Here is a 22024-nt window from a genome sequence, read left to right on the forward strand (position 1 = left end):
GCGGTTCACTAGTGTAGCTGTGTGGTGGGAAATTTGGTGATTTAGTCCTTCAAATAGATGTTGGTATAAGTCAAAATCACTACGCTCTAAGATTTTAACATGTAGGATTTCAACATCTGTTCTTAAGTTTATTAGTTTTTCTTCATTATGTTTGGCAAGTATCTTGAGTGAGTTGATTCCGGCTACATTACATTGTTGAACTAGTTCTTTATACAGTGGGGAGTTAGTAGTAGCACCATTCGGGAACTTGTAAAATCTGAGTCCCTGAGGAACTAAACCCAGTTGAATGCACATGTTGAGGTAAAAATTATCATACTCAACATTTTTAAACTTTATTAATTTCCTTTCAAGTGTGTAAATTAAGTTCTTGCATTCAGAGTGCATGTATTGAATTCCGCTGAGGGTATGTTCTGTAGCTGTGTTGGTTCTAAATCTTTCTTCATTTAAGAACAGATTATTAGCGTCTGTTCGGACAAATTTTAAAACATATTCTCTACTAAATAGATCATCATTAGTGTTTCCCTCAAGCACTGGTTGAGTCATTTGTTCATAGTTAGGCTGAGGTGGTTGGGCAGTCTGTGTGAATACACTGTCGTGATTAAGAAGAAAATCATTGTTTAAGAGTTGATTTACCTGTTGCTGGGAGTCAATATTCTCTTGCTATGTTGTTGGCTTCGTTAAATGATCTAGTTGACATTGCTATCTCTTCAGATGGCTGCATGTGTACTCTATAATCTCTGTAGTTAGGGCTGCTTGAGCCATGTTCAAACATTGTGTCATTCTCCATGTTCAGGGTTTGGAAAAAAAAATATTTACTAAATAACTGACAACTTGCGAGACTAAGAAGATAAACTATAATAAAATAACTTCAAACACCCTGACTACGAAAAACAAACCTCGAACTATAAAACAAAAAAAAAAAAAACACATAGGATGAACTAGTGTTTAAGCACTTTCATCTTTTATTGATGGATAAGACTTCTTCAGAAACAAATACATAAATGCAGTGTAATCAGTTGTACACACTTAATATTCTGTAATTCAAAAAATACTAACCTACCATAAAGAGACAGAATGTCAAAGGGCCTTCATAAGAATCAGCAATAAAATAACCCAACCTATAAAAAATGTTGTGATTATCAAAATATGTCAGCATTACAAGGTATATTATTATTGTGACAATTAACTAATCAAATTAAATTAAATAAAATAAATGAATAAATAAAGGACCTTAATAATTTAAGATCTTAGTATAGGGGAATCACTGAAACCAAAGTAAGCACTAGGGCTGAAATCCAATATTTAAACTGCCAAAGCAACCCAAGAAATATCTAGAAGTCTACAATTCAGAGCGGCATTCATCTAGCAAAACCCTTGTTCCCCTAGAGTAGTTTTGCAACCAAACAAAACAAAACCACTCTGTTTTTAATGTAGCCAATGCAGCGCAAATTTAATATTAATATGTTAATTGAGTCCAGGAGCTGAGTCATCTCCCAGAAGGACATGCCATTTAAGTTCCTTCATTTCCAGCAGCATGTTGCAGTCACCAAAAAATAAATCCAGTTTTTCCAATACCAAGAACTGAAACCCAGCAAAATTCATGCATTTGCTGCTGTGGTTTCCTAGTGCATTAGTGCTACACTTTTTGTGGATAGCTGCCAGGTGATCCTTAGATCTGTCAGAAAGCTTGCTGCTAGTTTTACCAATGTAGAACTGGTTACATCTTTTGCATATAACTGCATATACCACCCACTCCATGTGGCAGTACATATGCTGCGTAAAAATAACTTTGTAGTTGCAATGTGAGAAGGTGTAAGAGCTGCAGCTTAAAATGTGTTGGCTAACTACACAGAGGCCACAAGTAAACATGCCTGGGGGTCCTTGTGTTAGATCCTGGTTTCCTATTAGAAAAGGCAAGTCCCTGATTTTGAAACTTGCTCTTAATGAAGAGGATTTTTTGTAGGAGAAGGTAGGTTGGTCACCTAAAATAGATTTTAGATCATCCTGGCTGAAAAAAAAATGTTCCAATTCTTAATGATGATTTCCCACATCGCCTGCATGTCCCTACTGATTGGTAGTGGGAAACTGTAGAGTTTATCTGTCAGTTTGTTAAACTTTCCTCCACAGTTGTAATGGTTTGAACTGTGAACAGAGATTAAAAGCTGTACAAGCAACTTTTACTTTTGAAAATGTTTTCTTTGTTTTGCATCACTGCTGAGCAGATGTATTGAAGAGTTGTGCATTGACATCCCTATCGCTTTGTATTGATTGCAGTCTGAAAAGAGACTTATATGTGTAAGCTATCATATGCAATGTCCCCTAAGGATAATGGGGGTGATGGTCCCATGGATTGTGAGCAAGTGTTACCATGTGAACTTGATGCTGACTTGCTTTGATGGAGTAATCTAGTGCATGCAAGGGGACCATAGCACATTGACCCAAGTGTGTTGCATGACCTAGACTTTGATTGAAAATTTCTAGTAAAATTTGTGGAAGGTCTGCCTTCCTTTTGGTTGTTTCACCTGTAATCCGTGCAGCACTTTCTTTGGAAACATGTGAGGTGCAGCCTACTCTTTCCCCACATGTGCACAACAGTTCCACCATCCATGTCCAGCTGTGTTTCCAGTGGGACTCTGGCAAGTCTTTATTAGTGCAGATATAGAGCTGACATAGATGCTGCGTGTTGCATTATACTGTGTATAAAAATCATCATCGCACTGTCTCCAGCCTCCACCATTCCCATGTACTGGTGAAGTTCCTCGCATATGCCCTGTAATACTCTAACCATCTGTACTTGGCTGTCAGTGGCAATGCCTGCATCTGAGCTAGTCATGGCATATTTCATATTAAGCAGCCACGACCTTGCATGTCTCAGGTGCTGACTATGAAATATGCCTTTACTTGGCTTACCTTTAACTATTGTTACATTGGCCACTGTTACCTCTGAAATAGTAAGGTTCCCATCCACGTGTTTAGGGTATTCACAAGAAACTGGTGTTGAAATACATAGTGTCCCAACTTCCCCATGCAATAATATAATTTCCTTATTCTGTTGGGTGTGTGAGTCCATGTCACTGACTATGGAATTATCCACCTGTTTTGGGGTGGGTGGTCCTGCCAGTAAACTTGCAGCTGTGTGCTGCTGTCCTTAGACTGCCATAAATATCAGAGTCAGGGCATCATCAATGAACGTTATGCTGCTGTGCTGAAGAACAGAAAGTGGTTGTTTTTGATGTGGACCTTGCAAAAAAAATATCTGAGGATGTGGTTAATGAGTCCTGTGACAGCTGAAATTATTTATCCCAACAGTGATGTTATCTGCACTTATCATGCACCCACCATACAGATTCTTTTACATGAGATGTGGGTTGCATATTTGATAATGTAAAATATAAGGACCATATGTGCATGTTACAAATGTAGTAGATCTCAGTATATCATATTTGATTCAGCTACTCATTAACCTTCAGAAATGCAGGGCTGTGGTTGCTGCCGTGTTCTGAAATTACTTGGGTCTGTATCATCTTTGATGATTCCAGTCGTAGCCTCATCTGCATCAAATTCTTCACCCCTTATAGAGAGAGAAACTACTCCTTATCAGGAGTTAAAGATTGGACTGTGGAAGGTCTGCCATCAGTGCTGCTGCAGGCAATTGCATTGTGCCCAGCCTTCATCCTTGCACATTCTGCCAGGTCATTTGTTCTTTTCCTACACCGTGCAAAGGTATGATATTCTTCATTCCCTGCATTAGCTCTCTCCGCATAATCTGACTCCTTCTTCCAACCAAGTTTTTCCCATGCATCCTCTGAACATCAGTGAGGATGAAGTTCTTCTCCAGAGTAAACTAATCTATGTGGTGTCCGGTTCCCTGCTGCTAGTCATTTTTAACAGGAAAGCAAATATACTGGCCAGAGTTAAACCCCTCTCCCTCACATGACACCCTAGACTGATAATATTTCATTTATGCAGCCAGACTATTTACTAAAGTTATTTCTTCTGTGTCTTGCTGTTGCAATATTTTATAAATTGCAAGCAAGTACTGACCCACAACTGAATCATTCTCTCTCAACTGACATCCTGAACTAGTAATACTTAATTCATGCAAGTTCATAATAGACTAGTAAATGTAACAGTATTTGTACTCTGACTATCATGTCAACCTGTATCATAGTTTTTAAATTCATAGTTATAAATGGTCCCTTTTAGGGTGTGGCACTGCTTCAAAAAATCAAATGACTTCCTTCTTGCTGTTCATCTTTTCTCCCATATTGACAGTTAATATCAGAAACCCCATTAACACACATACAGCATTAAAAATGGCATCATAAACATTCTCAAGTCCTGTCATTCATAAGTATGGCAAATAATATTAACTGACATTTCTTACCAGTAAAATAATGGTTCTGAACAGCAGATCTCACTGAGGTAGACTACCCACTGTGTATTCCCATTACTTTATGGGATCTTAATTGCCTCACTAATTTCTGTTAGTTAATTGACCTTTTCCAGGAAAGTCCACAATGAGCATGACTCAGTGCAGTGCAGACACATATGGTAGACTAAGGCAGATTGGTGAAAGGTGGAGCTAATTTTGAAGCATTTTATGCAAATTAGGCTCAGCCACACTGAACTCTATGATGTGCACAGTTGGACAGATGTGCACCTTTATGTATTGGTGTAATTCCATTTGGATGCTTGTCAGTAAGATGCACTGATATACGATGAAGTCATGAATGTGCATAACTGCTAAACGCAGTTCAGTCACACTCGGTGTGTTATGTCATTAGCAGAGCAGTGATGTGTTTCTGAAACTACTAAAAATATCCAAAACAGTGCCACAACTTATTCCTACTAGGAATCAGTACCAGTAAGTGAGTTGACCTAATCAAAATAAATAAATAAAGTTAGAAAAAGGAATTGATTTCCACACTCCAAACTTGGTTATGACACCACTTGTTAATAACCCCTTTGAATCAATGAAAAGGACTTTCCAGGGATGACTTCTGTAAAGCTAAGGGTCTAGCCCAAAGTTAGTCCAATAGCAAGACCAAAACCCTTCTCCTCCTCTACCTGATGCAGGAGTTGGACTTGCAGAATCTGAAGCAGGTTATATTAGGTTTCAAATAGAAAAAATAGATATTATTTTTCACATTTTGTAGGGGGCGCTTGCCCCACTGCACCCTCCCACATCCCCTGCTAATTAAATATACCAACTTTGAGACTGCACTACATTGCAGAAAAGGGTAAATTTCTTGTTCCGCTCTGTACCGCAATCTCCATTCAAAAAGTTTGAAGTTTCAAAACTTTGATCCCAGTCATATGACTTCAAAGTTTTAAACTTCGATAATCTGATAGGGACCCACATATCTCTCTCTCTCTCTCTCTCTCTCTCTCTCTCTCTCTCTCTCTCTCTCTATATATATATATATATATATATATATATCTATATATATATATATATATATATATATAGATATATATATATATATATATATATATATATATATATATACATATATGGATTCACTTCATAACACTGAAAGCTCAAAACACTGAAAATGAGAAAACTTCATAATATAGAAGACCAAAACACTGAAACTTCAAAACACTGAAAACTCAAAACACTGAAACTCAAAACACTGAAAACACATATCATACATATACTGAGTTTAAACAACATAAATCATAGCGAGAAATTAAAACAAAAACAACTGGCAACTTCACTGAAGTCTGAATCCGCAAAGTTTAATGAAGTGCTTTTCATCCAAATACTTCTTTGAACTTCATCAGATACTAACATTTACAAAAATCAAGTTTAAATAGTCATGTTTAACCATGAATAAAATCAGCTGGTCTCTCCATCTTAAAATTTAAAGGAACAGTAGTTAAAATCGCATTGCGAACATAATATGTATTTTCCTGTTCTTTAAAACTGTCTTATTTAACAAGCAAATGACTACATTTATCGCAGCAGAAATATGGTGAAAATTATATACGAAAATTGTGTAAAATCTAAAGAGTCTCCTCATTTATCTAACCTTACATTATAAACATTTTCAAGTAAAAAATTAATAAGTAAAACATAATTTCTATAATGTTGTTACTACAGTATTTCATCTCATTAAGCTTTTCAGTTTTAAACAGCATGTGATAGAACAAGTCATTCAATCCCGGAAAGTTATAAGCATTGAGACGATTTTGCCAGAGTAATTCCAACTTTTCTAATAATAAGGTGAATGGACTCCCTCTTGGATTACTGTCCACTTGATCAAGTATCCAGAATTTAAATGCATGTTCTGGATATTGTTCTATATGCTTGGCTAAAGCATTGTCCAGTTTGTGTTTATTAATACAATATATATGTTCATATATGCAGGCTCTTACGCTCGGTTTTACCGATGTAGAATGAATCACAATTTTGACATTTAGCCACATATACGTTCAGTTTGGAGTTGCAATTAACTTTTCTTCTGTTACTCAAATGTGTGTTGTTTATGTGCAGTGATGCACCTACATGAATGTATTTGCAAAAGGGGTAACTACCACATTGTTTCATCCCTTTTGCATATGATTGAATCCTGCACTCACCTTCAAATATATTCTTGAGTGTTCTACCCTTCCTAGTAATGAATCTTGGTTCTGTACCCAATTTGTCCACTATTAGTTTCTCCTCTAAGAGAATATTCCAATATTTTTATGAGTATGTTTTTTGTGTGACGATAATCAAGGTTAAAAGTTGTAATATAGCTCATTGTGAAATCAGTTTGGTTCATACCTGTCCCAATGATTGTGTCCTGGATCTGATTTTCCATATCAACCTGACAATAATTCATAGAGTAGTAATTCAACCCAGTAGGGTGTTGTATACTCAGAATGGGCATGTACACACCATTAATTCTTTTCTCCACAACTTCTTCTATTAGTTTGTCAATCAAAGTACTCGGGTATGCGCTTTTTGTGAATAATTTCTTTAAGAACTGGCACTCACTATGGAAGTCCTCATCTGTAGACACCATTCTGGCAGCCCTTGCTAATTGACCCTTTACCACCGATCTTTTTTGGTGGTAAGGGTGTGCACTTGTATAGTGCAAGAATGTGTTTGAATATGATGGTTTCCTATACATTTTTGCTTGGTATCTCTTTTCAACATAGTTTTTGGTAAGTTGGACATCTAAGAAGGCTATTTCATTTGGGTCAAAATTATATGTAAACATTAAGAAGTCTGTAGTCTCATTAAAATAATCAATGAGATTTTTTGCCTTTTCATGTTTCCCTTTTATTAGTAAAAATGTCATCCAAATAGGGTATAAAGTAAATTATTTTTGAGGCTATTCCTTCCTTATTGAGTACAAATTGATGTTATGAAGTGAATCGGTATATATATTTAAATATATATATATATATATATATATATATATATATATATATATATATATAGCTATAGATATATAGATACACACACACACAGGATGCCCATGTTTGTGCAATCTTGGAGTTAGCAATGATATATATTTTTTTTGTTATTAAGTTTTGCATGCGCTGAGTCTTTTTCTCAGCACATTCATAGTTTTAGTTGATGTGTTTTAAATGTTGATGTTTTGGATGTCTTATGTGTTAACATTGATTGTATCCAATGTTTCCAACTACACCCATATATACATACATAAAATACACACACACACACACACGCACACACTATATATATATATATATATATATATATATATATATATATATATATATATATATATATATATATATATATATATATATATATATATATATATATATATATATATATATATATATATATATATATATATATATATATATATATATATATATATATATATATATATATATATATGTATATATATATATATATATATATATATATATGTATATATATATATATATATATATATATATATATATGTATGGATCTAGGACTATTGAACAAAAGTTCAATAGTCCAAATCCACAATCACTGAACACACTTTAACAAAAGAGCTTTCACTGCAAAAGCACTTTCGTTAAAGTGTGTTGAAAAAAAAAATCAATAAATCTACTTTTATGCAGGGGGGGGCAAGCCCCCCCGCACCCCCCTCTTTAATATTCTCACTCCGAGATTACACTACAGTGAGGAAAAAGCAATATTCCCTTATCCACACCATAGTACGATCTCTGCATCATGCATAGTTACACGAAAGTGCTTCTTTGGTGAAAAGAACTTTCACATAAGTATGCCCAGCCGATAGTGGTTCGTTGATGTTGTCATTCGGGGATCAGTACAAATCCCATATATATATATATATATATATATATATATATATATATATATATATATATATATATATATATATGTCTGTGTGCATATGTGTGTGTGTGTGTGTGTGTGTGTGTGTGTGTGTGTGTGTGTGTGTTTATACTATATACTCCGTCCATGAGTATATAAAACATTTGAAAAAAGGGGGTCAATCTCTCATTAAAAAGTGCCCTCATCTCTCATCTGATCCTGTTTACCCTCTTCACATATTGAGTCTGTGTGTCTCTTGTCTTCTTTCTCCTTCATTTCCATCTTTCTTGTCTTCCCCATTTTCAGCGCCATGTATGGACATAGTTAAATTCCACAAATAAAGCTTCCCAGCTATTTTAGTTTATGACTCCAACTCTACTTAGGGACACCCTTAGATTCCATAAATAAAGCTTCCTAATTTTATTAGATTATGACTTCAAAGCTATACTGAGGTGTGCAGACAGCATGTTTTGTTAAATGATCTTAGTTAAGTTTGCATGGGTTTGAGCATGCTGGCAGTAACAAAAGCAGTGGAAATAATTTTGTGAGTTTACATAACTAGAGCAGTTTTATACCATTTTATGCCCCTGAAGATAAATGATTCCCTTGTGTGGACATTTCTGCACAGGACTTATATGTTCTGTAATCCACACTATTCATTTCTACTTAGCTACTTTGCATAATGGCACAATGATGCTTTTCACTGATTGTCCTTGTGTTTACTTGAGCCATGAGTTGATAAATACTACCCATTATCTTGAGCAGATTCCACCTGATTTAACTTTATTTGCATATATTTAAATATTAACATTTACTTTATTTTGACTTACAAAATTCTTTTACAGCTTGGAATTCACAAGTACTCATACTCCAAAGATGAATTTGTCCTGAATATTTGCTGTTTACAGTTGTAGTGTTCTGGGCTTTATTTATTTATTTATTTATTTTACATTTGTTTATCAGTATTGTCCAACTGAGCTAACTAGCCCCTTTTCAGTGGAGGCCCGGGGAGAAAAGCTCCAACATATTATACAATTTTCATTATAAATTAGCATTAAACAGCAATGTTACAGGATTATTACAAGGCATTAAGTAGCAATACAATGTTATGCAGAGTGAATAATAAGGAGTATAGTGTAACTATTTCAAGATATATAAAAAGAAATATGTCATTAAGATGAGTATAGTTTTTGGGGTAAGTGGTTACAAAAACCCTGTTTTATCATAATGTAGTTGCATGAGGGCAAGACACTTACAATAGAATGTTTAATGTCATACTGAATATTTATGGATTGCTTTTGGAAAAAGCTTCAGATGATAATTTTCAGGTTAGACTGCATTTCCCAGCTCCTGTGAAGGCAATATGTTAACAAACAAAGGAAATACATTATACAAACCAAGGAATGTATTACAGCAAATGATTACAACAATTCTTAATGAACTGTTATTTGTTTATTTGTTCTTCCATATTAACTATTGTCCCTCAGATTTCATCAATTTTGCATACAGAAACATTTATTTAGGAAAACTGGGAAGCCTGTAAAATGATTTTACAATGTTTACATTCTTAAATTTTGTGTTTACAGTTTAATAATCCCTCTCCCCTTTGTTATTTCTAATATTCATCACTCTTAAGACTGTAATTTAAAGCAAACAACAAACTGTATAAAAATGTTTCTAAACTTCTTAGATCAGGATTGGTAATTATAATGTTTTCAAAAATTAGCAGCCAAATAAACTGCATGTTGATACAGACCATATGTAATAACTGCACTGATATCATACATCCATGTATATTTATGGTGCTGTTTAATTTTTTCCAGATTTAAACAGCCTAGCACAGAAAGAGACAGTGAATGTTTTATAACAGCATATCTAAATTTTTTTTAAGAATCAGACATACATTTTGGTGATTATTAACTTTTACGAGGAACATAACTCAAATTGATTAACTGTTGGTTTTGTTGTCCATTTGAAAATAAGCTATTGTAACAGTGTAGTCAAAAAGGAAGGAAGTTTTAAATATATTAAGAGGATTTAAGATCCCGTATTTTAAAGAATACTAAACAATTTACACATAGTTATGATCACTGTGCGCATCTTGTCAGCTATGTTAATATGGCGTTATCTTAGACTTCTACTTAGCTAGTTTTAATGCAAAGGTTCTTCTGAATCTTCTTATTAAAACTAATAATTAGAAAAGGACTTAGAGATGCATAGCTAGAAGAAAAGAATGCTCTTAAATATTCAACTTCAGAAGATGCAGATGTTTTAATTAACATGTATATCCAAATTATGTTATCAATCCCATAAAACATGACATAAAGTATTACTAAACATATGACAATTTCAGCAGCTTTCACCTCTGCTGTAGATTTTTTACTTGGGCTTGAGCTTCTTATGCTCTTAACTTGTCTGTTATGTCTATACAGTGTCAATAAAATATAAGCACTTGCCATAACCATCACACACACAATTGTAGCATCTCGCCCTGTATACAGAGCCCCATAGAATTTATATACAACCTCATCAGGAAACTTTAAATAGCAGTACCCTGTACTGATTGTATATTTTGGAACTGTTCCATTTTGAGGCACAGTGGTATAGAAGAGCAGGCCACAACACATAACCATATTTGCCACCCAGAGTATGAATGAACATGGCATAAGGTATTGTGGGATTTTAATTTTGAGGCAGGCCCAACTGCAGGTTGATGGGGCAATGGTAACAGACTGAAACAAGCTTAAAAGGCAAGTGACACACACTGAAAGAGCTCTTACAGTTGCATAGACAAAAATGACAAAGACACAGCCATGGTGGTTTAAAATATTCTGTAATCCAAAAGAAGTCATCGTCTGTGGAATTCCACTTGTAAGTAGCACTATCATGTTAACAAAAGCAAGGTGGGATGTAATGTTGTCAATGGGCATCAATTTCCGTTCATTGAAGGCAATGTGTGCATAGCACATAAGGATTATTATATTGCCCAGAATACCAGTACTTGTTTGAAGGAAGAAGCAAACTCCTTTGATAATTGTGGGAAGTTCCATTTCTGCAAATAAAAATTCATAATTTATTCTAATTATTGATCTTTTCATTTGAACATACAGTACATTTCATTATGCTCCAGGGTGCCATTTTAAACCATGCCATGCCATATTTCATAAATTAATTTCACAATATTTAACACCCTATGGCTACTTTAAGGAGTATATGTAGGCTTAACCATGGCTGGTTGAGCATTTACACTTGATTCTGTCTACTACAGACATAGGTTCCAGACTAGGGAGAATTTCCATTTCTCCATCTACCGGTCCAAGTTACATGCATTTTCTGAAGGATATGAAGTCTGAAACTCAAATGTATGTCTATTTTGTGACATCAATCCTCACTGATTTGCCAGGAAACCACAAATTTTATTAAGAATGGACCACAATATGAGGCAAAAATCTTGACCTTCTGTGAAAATCTAGTCAGCAGAAAGTTATGGTTGTGAGATGTGATTATAACACATTCAAGCCTGCAATTACTAAGCAGCAACTCATCAGAAAGTTTTATGTGCATCTACATACCAAAAAGAAGTGCAATGAATTGCATACTTTATAATGATGTACTAGTTTGTCAAGTCTGGAACTTCTGTAATCTAGTTTGCTGCTACTACTGAAATTAACTTAGCATTTGGCATTTCTTTGACGACTACTTTAACTGTAAGCTGCAGGACATGCTCTTTCCTAATGATTGCATTTAGAACTTGCAGGTCAATAAAGCTGAGAATCTTGTGTTTAACTAATCATGCTATTCAAGTCCTTCTAATGAGTACAGCTAATAATCATTTATTTCCGTTACAACAATAAACGTTCAATTTACCCATAGCACTGGCTATAGTTGCTTTTTCATAACTAAGCTGTTCATTCCTTCCTTCCTCTTTTGCTGTACATTAGAATGCTGCAACCCCCCCCCCCAGGAGTATGTATCACTAATACCATCTCAAGTTTATTTCCACATAATGTTCTATGTCAATCTTCCCAAGCTTCTGGATGGATTGGTATAGTACTCAGAATGACACATTTTATCTTTTTTGTAAAGCATTGGAAAAGTCTTTTTGACAGTGTGATTTATTCTCTACCCAGGCAGCAACAGGTTTTATGCTGTGCATATGTTTTATAATTCTTGCCTTTAGTGGAATCAGTTTTTTACATCCTGATATTTTAAAAAAGGGTAGGTATGCCTTAGTTTTGTACTCCATGAGACAGTTTTTGATAACATAGTGTCACCAAGTGGAAAGATTTAGTTAACAATGTCACACATGTCATGGAGAGATAAAACCCTTACTAAGAAGTAGGTTATTGTGGTTTGACTAGTTGTGTATGCATGTATAGGGTGTGCAATCTGTGTCAGAAGTCCCACTGGAAATGAGATGGCATGCAAATATGCTTGTCAAGGGGAGGGGGTGAAGCATTTGAAGGTAACTTCACTTGTAAAAGTTGATGAAACCCCACAGTGATTCACTACATGCAATTCCCTTAGGTATCCAGCAGTGTTAGGGGAGGAATGTAAGACCATGCAAAAGTTGTCCACATAGTGAACCAAAGGGTTATTAATGGAATGAAGACTGTTACCACAGGAGAAATGAATGGGGAGGCAGGAGGAAAAAACAGGTTAACAATGTACATACAAGACTCTCCTATGATATACATACTCCCACTGTTGTTCTACCCAAATATTATGCACTGTGCCAGACCCTGTGTCTAGTTTAAATTCCAGATTTTTCTCATTAGTTCTGCCTATTTATTTTCAGTAGAGTAACTTGCATTTTGGTTTCCATAAGTCAGGATTTATTAAGTCTTTTAACTTCATCTTCATAAGTGGCAAAAGCAGGTTTGTCTATAGACATGATAATTCTTTTGTTCTAATATACTTGTACAAATCTTAAACAAAATGTTTTTTAGCACACACTTCCACTGAGGCGTGTAATTTTTAACTTCACTTTACTTTTATTTTTTCATGATAATACAAGTGAAATAATAAAAATGGATTAGAAACTAGCTATAATAAATTATATTATCCTTCCCCTTTAAAGGCAATATCAAATAAGTATGCATTAAAAGATATTTGGAAGCCAAGTAATGTTTAGGTCAATAAAAGCCATTGAAGTAATAAATTGTACAAGTAATGTGCTAAATAAGTATAGGAAAACATTCCATCAGTCACAAGACATACTCTTGGACCCACCAACAGTCTCTGAGTGGATGAGCATATTATGTGTCTTAGATATTTTGTGTCAATATCTTGTCTGTCAATATTGTGATGTTTATAGAATTTTAAATAAACCTATATATATGTGTGGGTGCTATTCATTTGACATAAAGGACATTTTGTTGAAAAAGAAAACTGCAACACATTTTGTTGAAATACATTTTACTGAAACCATAAATCACTGAAACATATTTCATTGAACATTGTGTAATGTTATAGAAAATGACATCTGGAGGGGTTTTAGATCATAAGAATTACAATACAATGTAGTGTTGATCAGTATTTGTACCTTGTTAATGCCCAGAGTTATGTTGTACTGTTGTTTATGCGCACCTGTAGTGACTCGTGTTTGGAGTGCTCTCTTTTCCATTCAGTTGTGAGACACTGAAGTAAGCACATTTATGTTAGGAGTGAAGCCTCCTCCCCCTCCCATATGAGCCTCTATGTGAAAATGCTTTTGGAGGAATATGTAGCATATGTGAAATTTTCTGTGAAATGTATTTCAGTGATATGTCATGAAATCTGTTTTCAATAAAATGTGCAACATTTTTCCCTATGATATATATGAATATATGGTTTCACTTCATAATCTCGAAATGCTGAAATCTTGAATTTCAGCATTTCAAAATTATGAAGTCAAACCATTCACAATCCCTAAACCAACAATCACGAATCACACAATCACAAACATACATACACCATACACCACATAACACACACACACCATTCCACCCACATCACACAAACCACACAACCCTACATTACATATAAGCAGGGAGGCAAGCTCCCCTGCACCCCATACACCCCCTACTTATATATACCAACTTTGAGATCGCAAATAATGAAATAAAAAACTCACGTCATGGCATTCTACACTCGCTTGCACACACCACAAACAACAATAAATCCAAGAATCATACTTACACTTCCCTACCCTTACCCACACATACAATGTACAAAAACACACAAAAACGCTCACTCACCTTCAATTTCAGACATCATACCAGCCAAACACTTCACTCAACATACCGGAAATGCATAAGCGTGGATTTGAGATATTCGAATTCGCTCTTATGCACTTTTGGCATTCTGCATTTTCAGCTTCATGGTCTCAGAATGCTGAAATTCCAGATTTCAGCATTTCGAGATTATGAAGTGAAAACATATATATGTGTCTGTGTGTGTGTGTGTGTGTGTGTGTGTGTGTGTGTGTGTGTGTGTGTGTGTGTGTGCATGCGTGCGTGCGTGCGTGTGTGTGTGTGTGAGAGTGTCTGTGTGTGTGTGTGTGTGTGTGTGTGTGTGTGTGTGTGTGTGTGTGTGTGTAGGTAAAATAATACAAATGGGTTCAAAATACAACACAATAAACAATCATAACTAATAATCATTACAGATGAAATCTTATTAACAGCAGCAGATACAGTTAATGCACTGAAATAGATGGATATTGAAAATGTTTGAGAAACTTTGAACCTTAAACTTGTTAACAATAAAATTAAAACATTAAGTATTAACCAAAGCTATGTTTCTGAGTCAGAAAGAAAATCTGTTTTTATTGGAATTGTACAGTATTCAAATATTTAACAAATTATTTATTCAAGAATTTAAGACGCCATCATGTATTTGAATTATTATAGGATTATAAAAGAAGTTAATGAATTGATAAATACTAGGAATAAATTATTCTTTGCATTTTAAGGTAGATTGGCAAGGGAATTCAGTAAAGCCTGCATGATTTTGAGTGCAAACATTTTTAGATTTAGTAAACCTCGCTTAGTGACGCACAAGCACTCACAAATAGGAAAACATCAGTGCAATGTGAATGTCCACTTAAGCAGGGGTGGCCCGTGCTACTGGACTGCTGGACTGCAGCCCCCACAGCTGTAAACAATAAAGAAATTAAAAGAAAATAAAAGATAAAAAAGAAAATAAAAGATAAAAAACAAAATTTGCGGATGCGCACTAGTCCGGACTGCTGCTGAGACAGTCTGGAGCATGCACAGACTGTTTCAGCAGCAGTCCAGACTGGGAAACATGTAAGAGCATGATCCCAGAAGTCTATGCAATTGTAACAGCAATAGACTGTCCTGGAAACTCATCAGAGTCGGACTGCAACGTCAGCAGTCTGGAAGATCTCGTGATGGGATTTGGAGCTATGTGGACACTGGACAGGCGGGAAGATCTCGCAATGTGGACAGGGCAGCTATGGATATGGATATATGTTATGGCATTAAGGGATTGGTTATATGTGTGGACAGGGATTTGGAGCAGCTACAAGTTGGTTTGGATATATGTGTGGACGGGGATTTGGAGCAGCTACGAGATCTACTACAGGTAAATGTGTGTGTGTGAAAATGCCCCAGTTGCTATATACTGGTGGCTAGACTCATGGTGGTGGTAGGGAATACCTCAGGCTTGAACCCTGTACCTTGTATGCAGGTGTTAAAGACCTGAATTCCCTACCCACCACCATTTGTAAAAAAAAAATTGCAGATTTTTGCTTCATAGTTGATCTGATCTGTTCCTCATAATATCTGTGGTTTCTAAATGCTGCAATGCTTGATATTTGATGGTGCAGTGGTAGCATTGTTGCCTCACAGCTGCAGGTTCTCAGGTTTGATTCTTGGCTGGGGTGCCTTCTTTGTGGGGTCTGCATCTTCTCCCTGTGTTTGTGTGGGTTTGCTTTTGTGTCCTCCCATGTTACAAAAACATGTCTGCATTATTTCTTCCTGGGCCTCTGCTGAAAATTTTTTTTGTTCCAAGTCAGACTCTCCTGATTAACAAATGTTAAATAAAATTGACAGGCATTTGGATTTCAGACTTCAGGTTTCTGAATGTTGAATTCCTTACATATTTGATGGTGCAGTGGTAGCATTGTTGCCTCACAGCTATAGGTTTTCTGGTTTGATTCTTGGCTGGAGTGCCTTCTGTGTGGAGTCTGCATCTTATCCCTGTGTTTGTGTGGATTTGCTCTGGTGTCCTGCCATTTTACAAAGACATGTGTCTGCAGTATTTCTCCCTGGGCCTCTGCTGAAAATTGTTTTTGTTCTGGCAGAAGTAAAACTGACAGGCATTTGAATTTCAGACTTCATATTCTTCAGAAAATACATAGTAACACAACCTAAGTTTATAAGATGAATATTTGAAATCTGTCATTATTTTTGGGACTGTATTACCCCATTATTGGCTTTGTCCAGGTTTTTTTTGTGCTAAGCTTGACAGCTATGGCAAGAACTGAATTCACTGAATATGTTTGAGGGCTGTATTCCCTCATTACTGGGTTTGTCCAGGTGTTTTGTGCTAAGAGGTTCAAGGTTGACAGCTATGGTGAGAACTGAATTCATTAAATGATAGCCATTTAAGTTTCAGTCTTACACTCTTTCACAAAGCAGCTGATTTGGCGTAGTGGTATGTTGCTCTGACTGTTTTGCACAGGGACTTTGGCAGTAAAATGTATGGTGGTAACACAGCATTTTTCTTTCACAAAGCAGGTGATTTGGCATTGTGGTATGTTTCTCTGACTCTTTTGCACAGGGACATTGGTAGTAAAATGTATGGTGGTAACACAGCATTTTTCTTTCACAAAGCAGATGATTTGGCATAGTGGTATGTTGCTCTGACTCTTTTGCATAGGGACCTTCGCAGTAAAATGTATGGTGGTAACACAGCATTTTATTCTAGCAACTTTCCAAGATTATACAAGCAATGTTTAATGTGTCCCTGGTTTTTGGGCTTTTGACCATCCCCCAATAAATTTGGCTTTTTCCAGATTTCTTGTGCTGCAAAGTTGAGATGCAGTTGAGTATTGAGTAGATTTTACAAGGAGCTGAGTGCTGCAGGGGAAGAGACGTTTAGTGCTGCTTATGCTAAGTCAGTTTGCATTGTTAATAGCAGAACTGGTCGTGTACTTGTTTTTGATGCAGAAGGTTGTTGGTTCTACTCCCACAAGGGGTGAATGCTGCCATACTGAAAAAGTTAAGATACTAACTATGAGCCTGTTATCAGTTTACCATCCATTTCCTATTGCAATATTACTAGCTTATCATTTTTAATGTATTATAGGCAATTTATTCCTCAGGGGCATCAGACACTTTATTTTTCGATGAAACCATGAAATATAAGGGTGTTTGTTAGCAGCAACCTCTTCATTAGTTACATATTTATTTAATGTGGAATTATTTAGATGACTTTTTTACTTCTTCAGAGATTGTGCATATTTACTGAGAATGGTGGACTGTAGAATTGTGCATATTTACTGATAATGGTGGACTGTAGAATTGTGCATATTTACTGATAATGGTGGACTGTAGAATTGTGCATATTTACTGATAATGGTGGACTGTAGAAGTTTGAGTAGACTTTTATGATGGAAATGTTCTGAATAGGGCAGTTTTGTCATTATTGGTGCATGTGTTTTGTTTCATAGTTTACTGGAAAAATGTTCAAAATAATAGGAAGGTGCATCAAAGAGCACATGTATGTTTCATATGCAAGGGGCCTATGATTTGAAAACAGCCCAGAATTAATCTTTATCTGCCACTGGTAAAATGTATTTTCTTTGAATGTGGGTTTCAATGCTGTTTCAATGAATGTGAGTTTCAAGGGCAGAGAAGTTTTAATGCTAAGTTTGTTTAGCAGATGTCTTAGTGTTTGTGCTGTAAAATGCAAAATAAAACTTTCAAATGAAGTCCAAATCATCATAGAAGTAAATCAGTATGCACATTAGTGTTTATGGTAAATGGAGTGAAATAGCCAAGTAATGGATCATTGGAATGGCTGCAGGGGGAGGCTCCATTCGACCATGATTTTGTGAGGGGGAAGGGCAGCAAACTTAAAGACAGCCCCAGCTGAACTATACCTCCCAACTGTCCAGATTTTCAAAGAATGAATAGATTTTTGCTTCTTATTTTTGGTTTGTTCCTCATAAAATTTTTTGGTTTTCTGGCAAATCATTTAGGAATTAAGTCACTAAATAATGACACACTGAGTTTTAGACTTCATAACCTTCAGAAAAATGCATTCTAAAGTAAGACCTGTTGTTCTATCAACTGTCTCAGTTTATACAAGATCAATTTTTAGCACTATTTATATGTTCCCCCAATATATTTGGCCTTGTCCAGATTTATTGCATTAACAGGTTGAGAGGTACATGCAAATACATTGCTTTATAGAATTAGGCATAGTCAAACCTCTAAACTGTCCCTGATTTTGGCTCAAAATGTTGCTCTTACCCCTAATAATCCCTCCGCAAAATAGCAATTTTGGAAGAAAATATGGAGGGTTTACAATTAAGAAATAACTGTAATAATCAGAGTTATAGATTACTTTTATTTCAGAAATGCATGTAGATTCTTTTATTTTGTCAGCTGCCCAAGTTAGCAGTACTAATATTAAAGTGTCCCATCTTTGACAGGTTCCCAGCTGTATTGTGTGGCTATTTTATATTTTTACATCACATTTTTGATCCATTTTTCATAAAATTGTGTTTTATTTGGCAAATTAGTGACAAATCATTAATGACTAAAGTTAGAAAATAATGACAGACATTTGAGTTTCAGATTTCATACCATTCAGAAAATTCATACTAATGCAAGACCTATTCTATTTTCTTTCTAAGTTTATAAGAGCAATATTTAAAAATTGTCCTTATTTTTGGGCCTTTGTCCCACTTCTTTGTATGGCTTTGTCCAGATTTCTTGCTCTGAGGTTGAGAAGTATGACATGTGTCAGGGCCATCACAGTCAGGCAGAGACATTTCAAATTGTGACATACTTGTTTCACCCCACTCCCCCATGTAGTGACTCTGGATGTGTCCAAGCAAGGCAAGAAGTAGTTATGCAGTGGAAATGTGCAGAGTATCCCCCCTATCCAAGGTAGACACAAGTACTAGAGTGGCTTTTCATCTGTCCTTGATTTTTGCAGAATAGTCTGGTTTCTGTCATATTTTTTGTACTGTTGATTTATGCTTATTATTGAATGTGCCTGTTGCTCTGTGTTTAAGTAGCAATACTTTAATGACCATCAGGTAAGCTTGGCTGAGATCGTAAGATGCAAGTAAGCTTTAATAAGCATACTGTTAAAGAATTGCCAACATGGAAAGCCGTTCTGTTGTTGAAATGTAGAGAATACTTAACTAGATAATGTATAAGCCTTGGGTATTGAAATGCATATGACAGTATTTGTAATAAAGGACAGGATTACATTATTTTAAGAAGCTCATTACACTCTGAGACTTCCAGTCATCTCTGCAGGCTTTACGCGTAAACTAAACAGAATGCCAGTCGTGTAGTCCATAACCTGTACAGTAATCCTTTTAAGCAATGTATCTTGAGCTTATTTCTTGTTTGCTTTTCATTTTTTTACTTTGATCATGTTTTCCCCATGAAACAAGTAGATAGTTGTCAGGCAGCAGGTCTTTTTTTGGATAGGAAACATTTTTACAAGTGGGGGCATCAGAGATTTCTACCTTCAGCATGTTATTTGGTACTTTAATAAAGCTGAATATAAATTATAATTAGAACTGCAGTGCAAGAAGTGGTTTGAGTTGAGTGCTGCTTGTTTTTCTTATACTTGATTTTGACTGGCATTCCATTAATGTATTTAAAAAGTAATTTGTTTTTTCATGCCTCACAACCTTTTTGTTTCCATCTAGATATTAAGTAAGCTGTTATGCAGCCAATGCATTGAAATATTTTTCTTCTTCTACACTTCATTTTGTCTTGATTGGACTCTCATAATGATGGTTTGGCACCTAGGGCAGTGTATTTAGTTAGTTTTTGTGGTTTTGAGCATAGCCCCTCCCCTTTCTAGTTGTCCACACCCCTTCACATTGACCCCACCCATTCAGCTGTCTCCTGCAGCCCCCCTTTGATTTGAAGTCACCAGCCACCACTGCACTTAAGTAGGTAAATTTTATGCAAATTAGCCAGGAGGAGTGATCCAACAAGCTGAAAGGTATCTAGACTCTGTGTCAGCGTTGATAGTGTACACAGAACTTTTTCGTGTAAAAGAGTCTACACTGAAAGAAAAGGGATGTAAATGTCCACAAATATAGACATAACCCCCTGAAAAGGTTATATCACATACATAAATGTGCAAAACGTATATTATGGATGTCTGAAACATTAAGGGAATATAAAAAATTTATAATTTTTTTTAATAATGTCAACATGTTTGTGCTATGCCCTACATTGTGCAAACATGCTTAACAGAAAAATAAAAAAAATGTAAAATAGTTAAAAAAAATTGTAAAATAACAGTTATAATGTACCTAAACAAATGTACTGTAGGACCTTGCATCGGGTCTGTACAATGGTGCATTACACGGCTATGAACCGTGTATTTTCCTGGGAGCCAGCATGAATATGTATGCAAATGAGCTAAATTTGTTGAATTGCTAAAAGGAACAACCGTGTCTGCATATCCATTTCATGTAGGCTCTTACATGGTGTCAATATCCACACTGGATATGGATGACATCGGGGGGGGTGTCATGCTACTTTTAAGATTTTTCATGCTCATTGTGTGTGTTTGCACAGCTCACCACTTGCTGCAAATGTTCTGGTCATAGCTTAGCATGTTCATGTGACCAGACCACCCTTGTCACAGTGATGACGTACCCAGCTATGAATAGAAACTGGATATATTCAATTAATAACATTGTGTCCCGCAGAAAAGTAGGGCCTTTAAATCATGTAAATTACATCCTAAGCAGCTGAAATGCATCAGAATTAGCCACTCCCACATGGTGGACTGACACTACAACTGTATAAAGTATGCATACACCCTACATTCTGATTTTCCCTCAATACTCTGAACCATTGGAGCACAGACTTATAATTTTTATCTCAAATAATTCTAGGGGCTGAACCAGCTATTCTATATCTGGGTGTTTTAGATAATGAAGTCAGTGTTGCTGCTGCTGCTAATAAAAGGCCTAGGCTGAGGAGGAGAAGAGTGTTTCAGCCCAGGGTAACCTACCAGGAGCTACATGAGCTGGAGATCGTAGAGCACTACAGGGTGGACAGGGACATATTAACAGAACTCACTGAGCTATGGCACCCTCAAATCCATATCAGAGCTAACAGAAGGGAACCCATTCCAGTGATAACAAAGGTATGTGTAGCCCTTAGGATACTAGCTACAGGTTCTTTTTAAAGAGCAACTGGGGACATGATGGGGGTATCACAGGTATCTGCATCCAGGATACTCCACTAATTCCTAGATGTATGCTTCCACATGCCAGTGAGCACATATCTTTTCCCCTTTCCCCAGAGGTGAGGACCAGCAATATGCAACACTTCTACCATGTAGCACACCACCCTGAAGTACTGAGTGCCATAAATCGCATTCTTGTACACATAAAGGTATCGCCTGCTGAGCAGGGCAGAATCTATATTAACCATTAGGGATACCACTCCATCAACTGCCAAGTCATGTGCAATGCCCAGGGGATTATCATGAAAGTGTGTGCTG

General features: G+C 35.9%; 1 protein-coding gene across 1 annotated transcript; it reads right to left on the minus strand.

Annotated features, from left to right (window-relative positions):
• Window positions 1–1622: 1622 nt before the first annotated feature.
• Window positions 1623–11346, minus strand: LOC122806028 (olfactory receptor class A-like protein 1). Its single transcript, XM_044076267.1, has 3 exons — window positions 10443–11346; window positions 6585–6620; window positions 1623–1690 (listed from the first exon to the last, which is right to left on the minus strand). Exons 1-3 carry the CDS (start codon window positions 11344–11346, stop codon window positions 1623–1625), a joined length of 1008 nt encoding a protein of 335 aa, XP_043932202.1.
• Between the last annotated feature and the right edge of the window lie 10678 nt (window positions 11347–22024).

This window comes from Protopterus annectens, chromosome 7.part0, assembly GCF_019279795.1.
Source record: "Protopterus annectens isolate FY-2018-M chromosome 7.part0, PAN1.0, whole genome shotgun sequence".
NCBI lineage: Eukaryota > Metazoa > Chordata > Ceratodontiformes > Protopteridae > Protopterus > Protopterus annectens.

What these genes read in the sequence shown, in the direction of transcription:
- LOC122806028 (XM_044076267.1), bottom strand. Translation starts at nt 11,346, where the DNA reads ATGGAACTTCCCACAATTATCAAAGGAGTTTGCTTCTTCCTTCAAACA. An exon ending in GAACCTTTGCATTAAAACTA is followed by an intron (nt 6,621 to 10,442) that starts GCTAAGTAGAAG and finishes ATTCATTACTAG; the next exon opens with GAAGGGTAGAACACTCAAGA. An exon ending in AAGAATATATTTGAAGGTGA is followed by an intron (nt 1,691 to 6,584) that starts GTGCAGGATTCA and finishes TAAAACTAGCAG; the next exon opens with CAAGCTTTCTGACAGATCTA.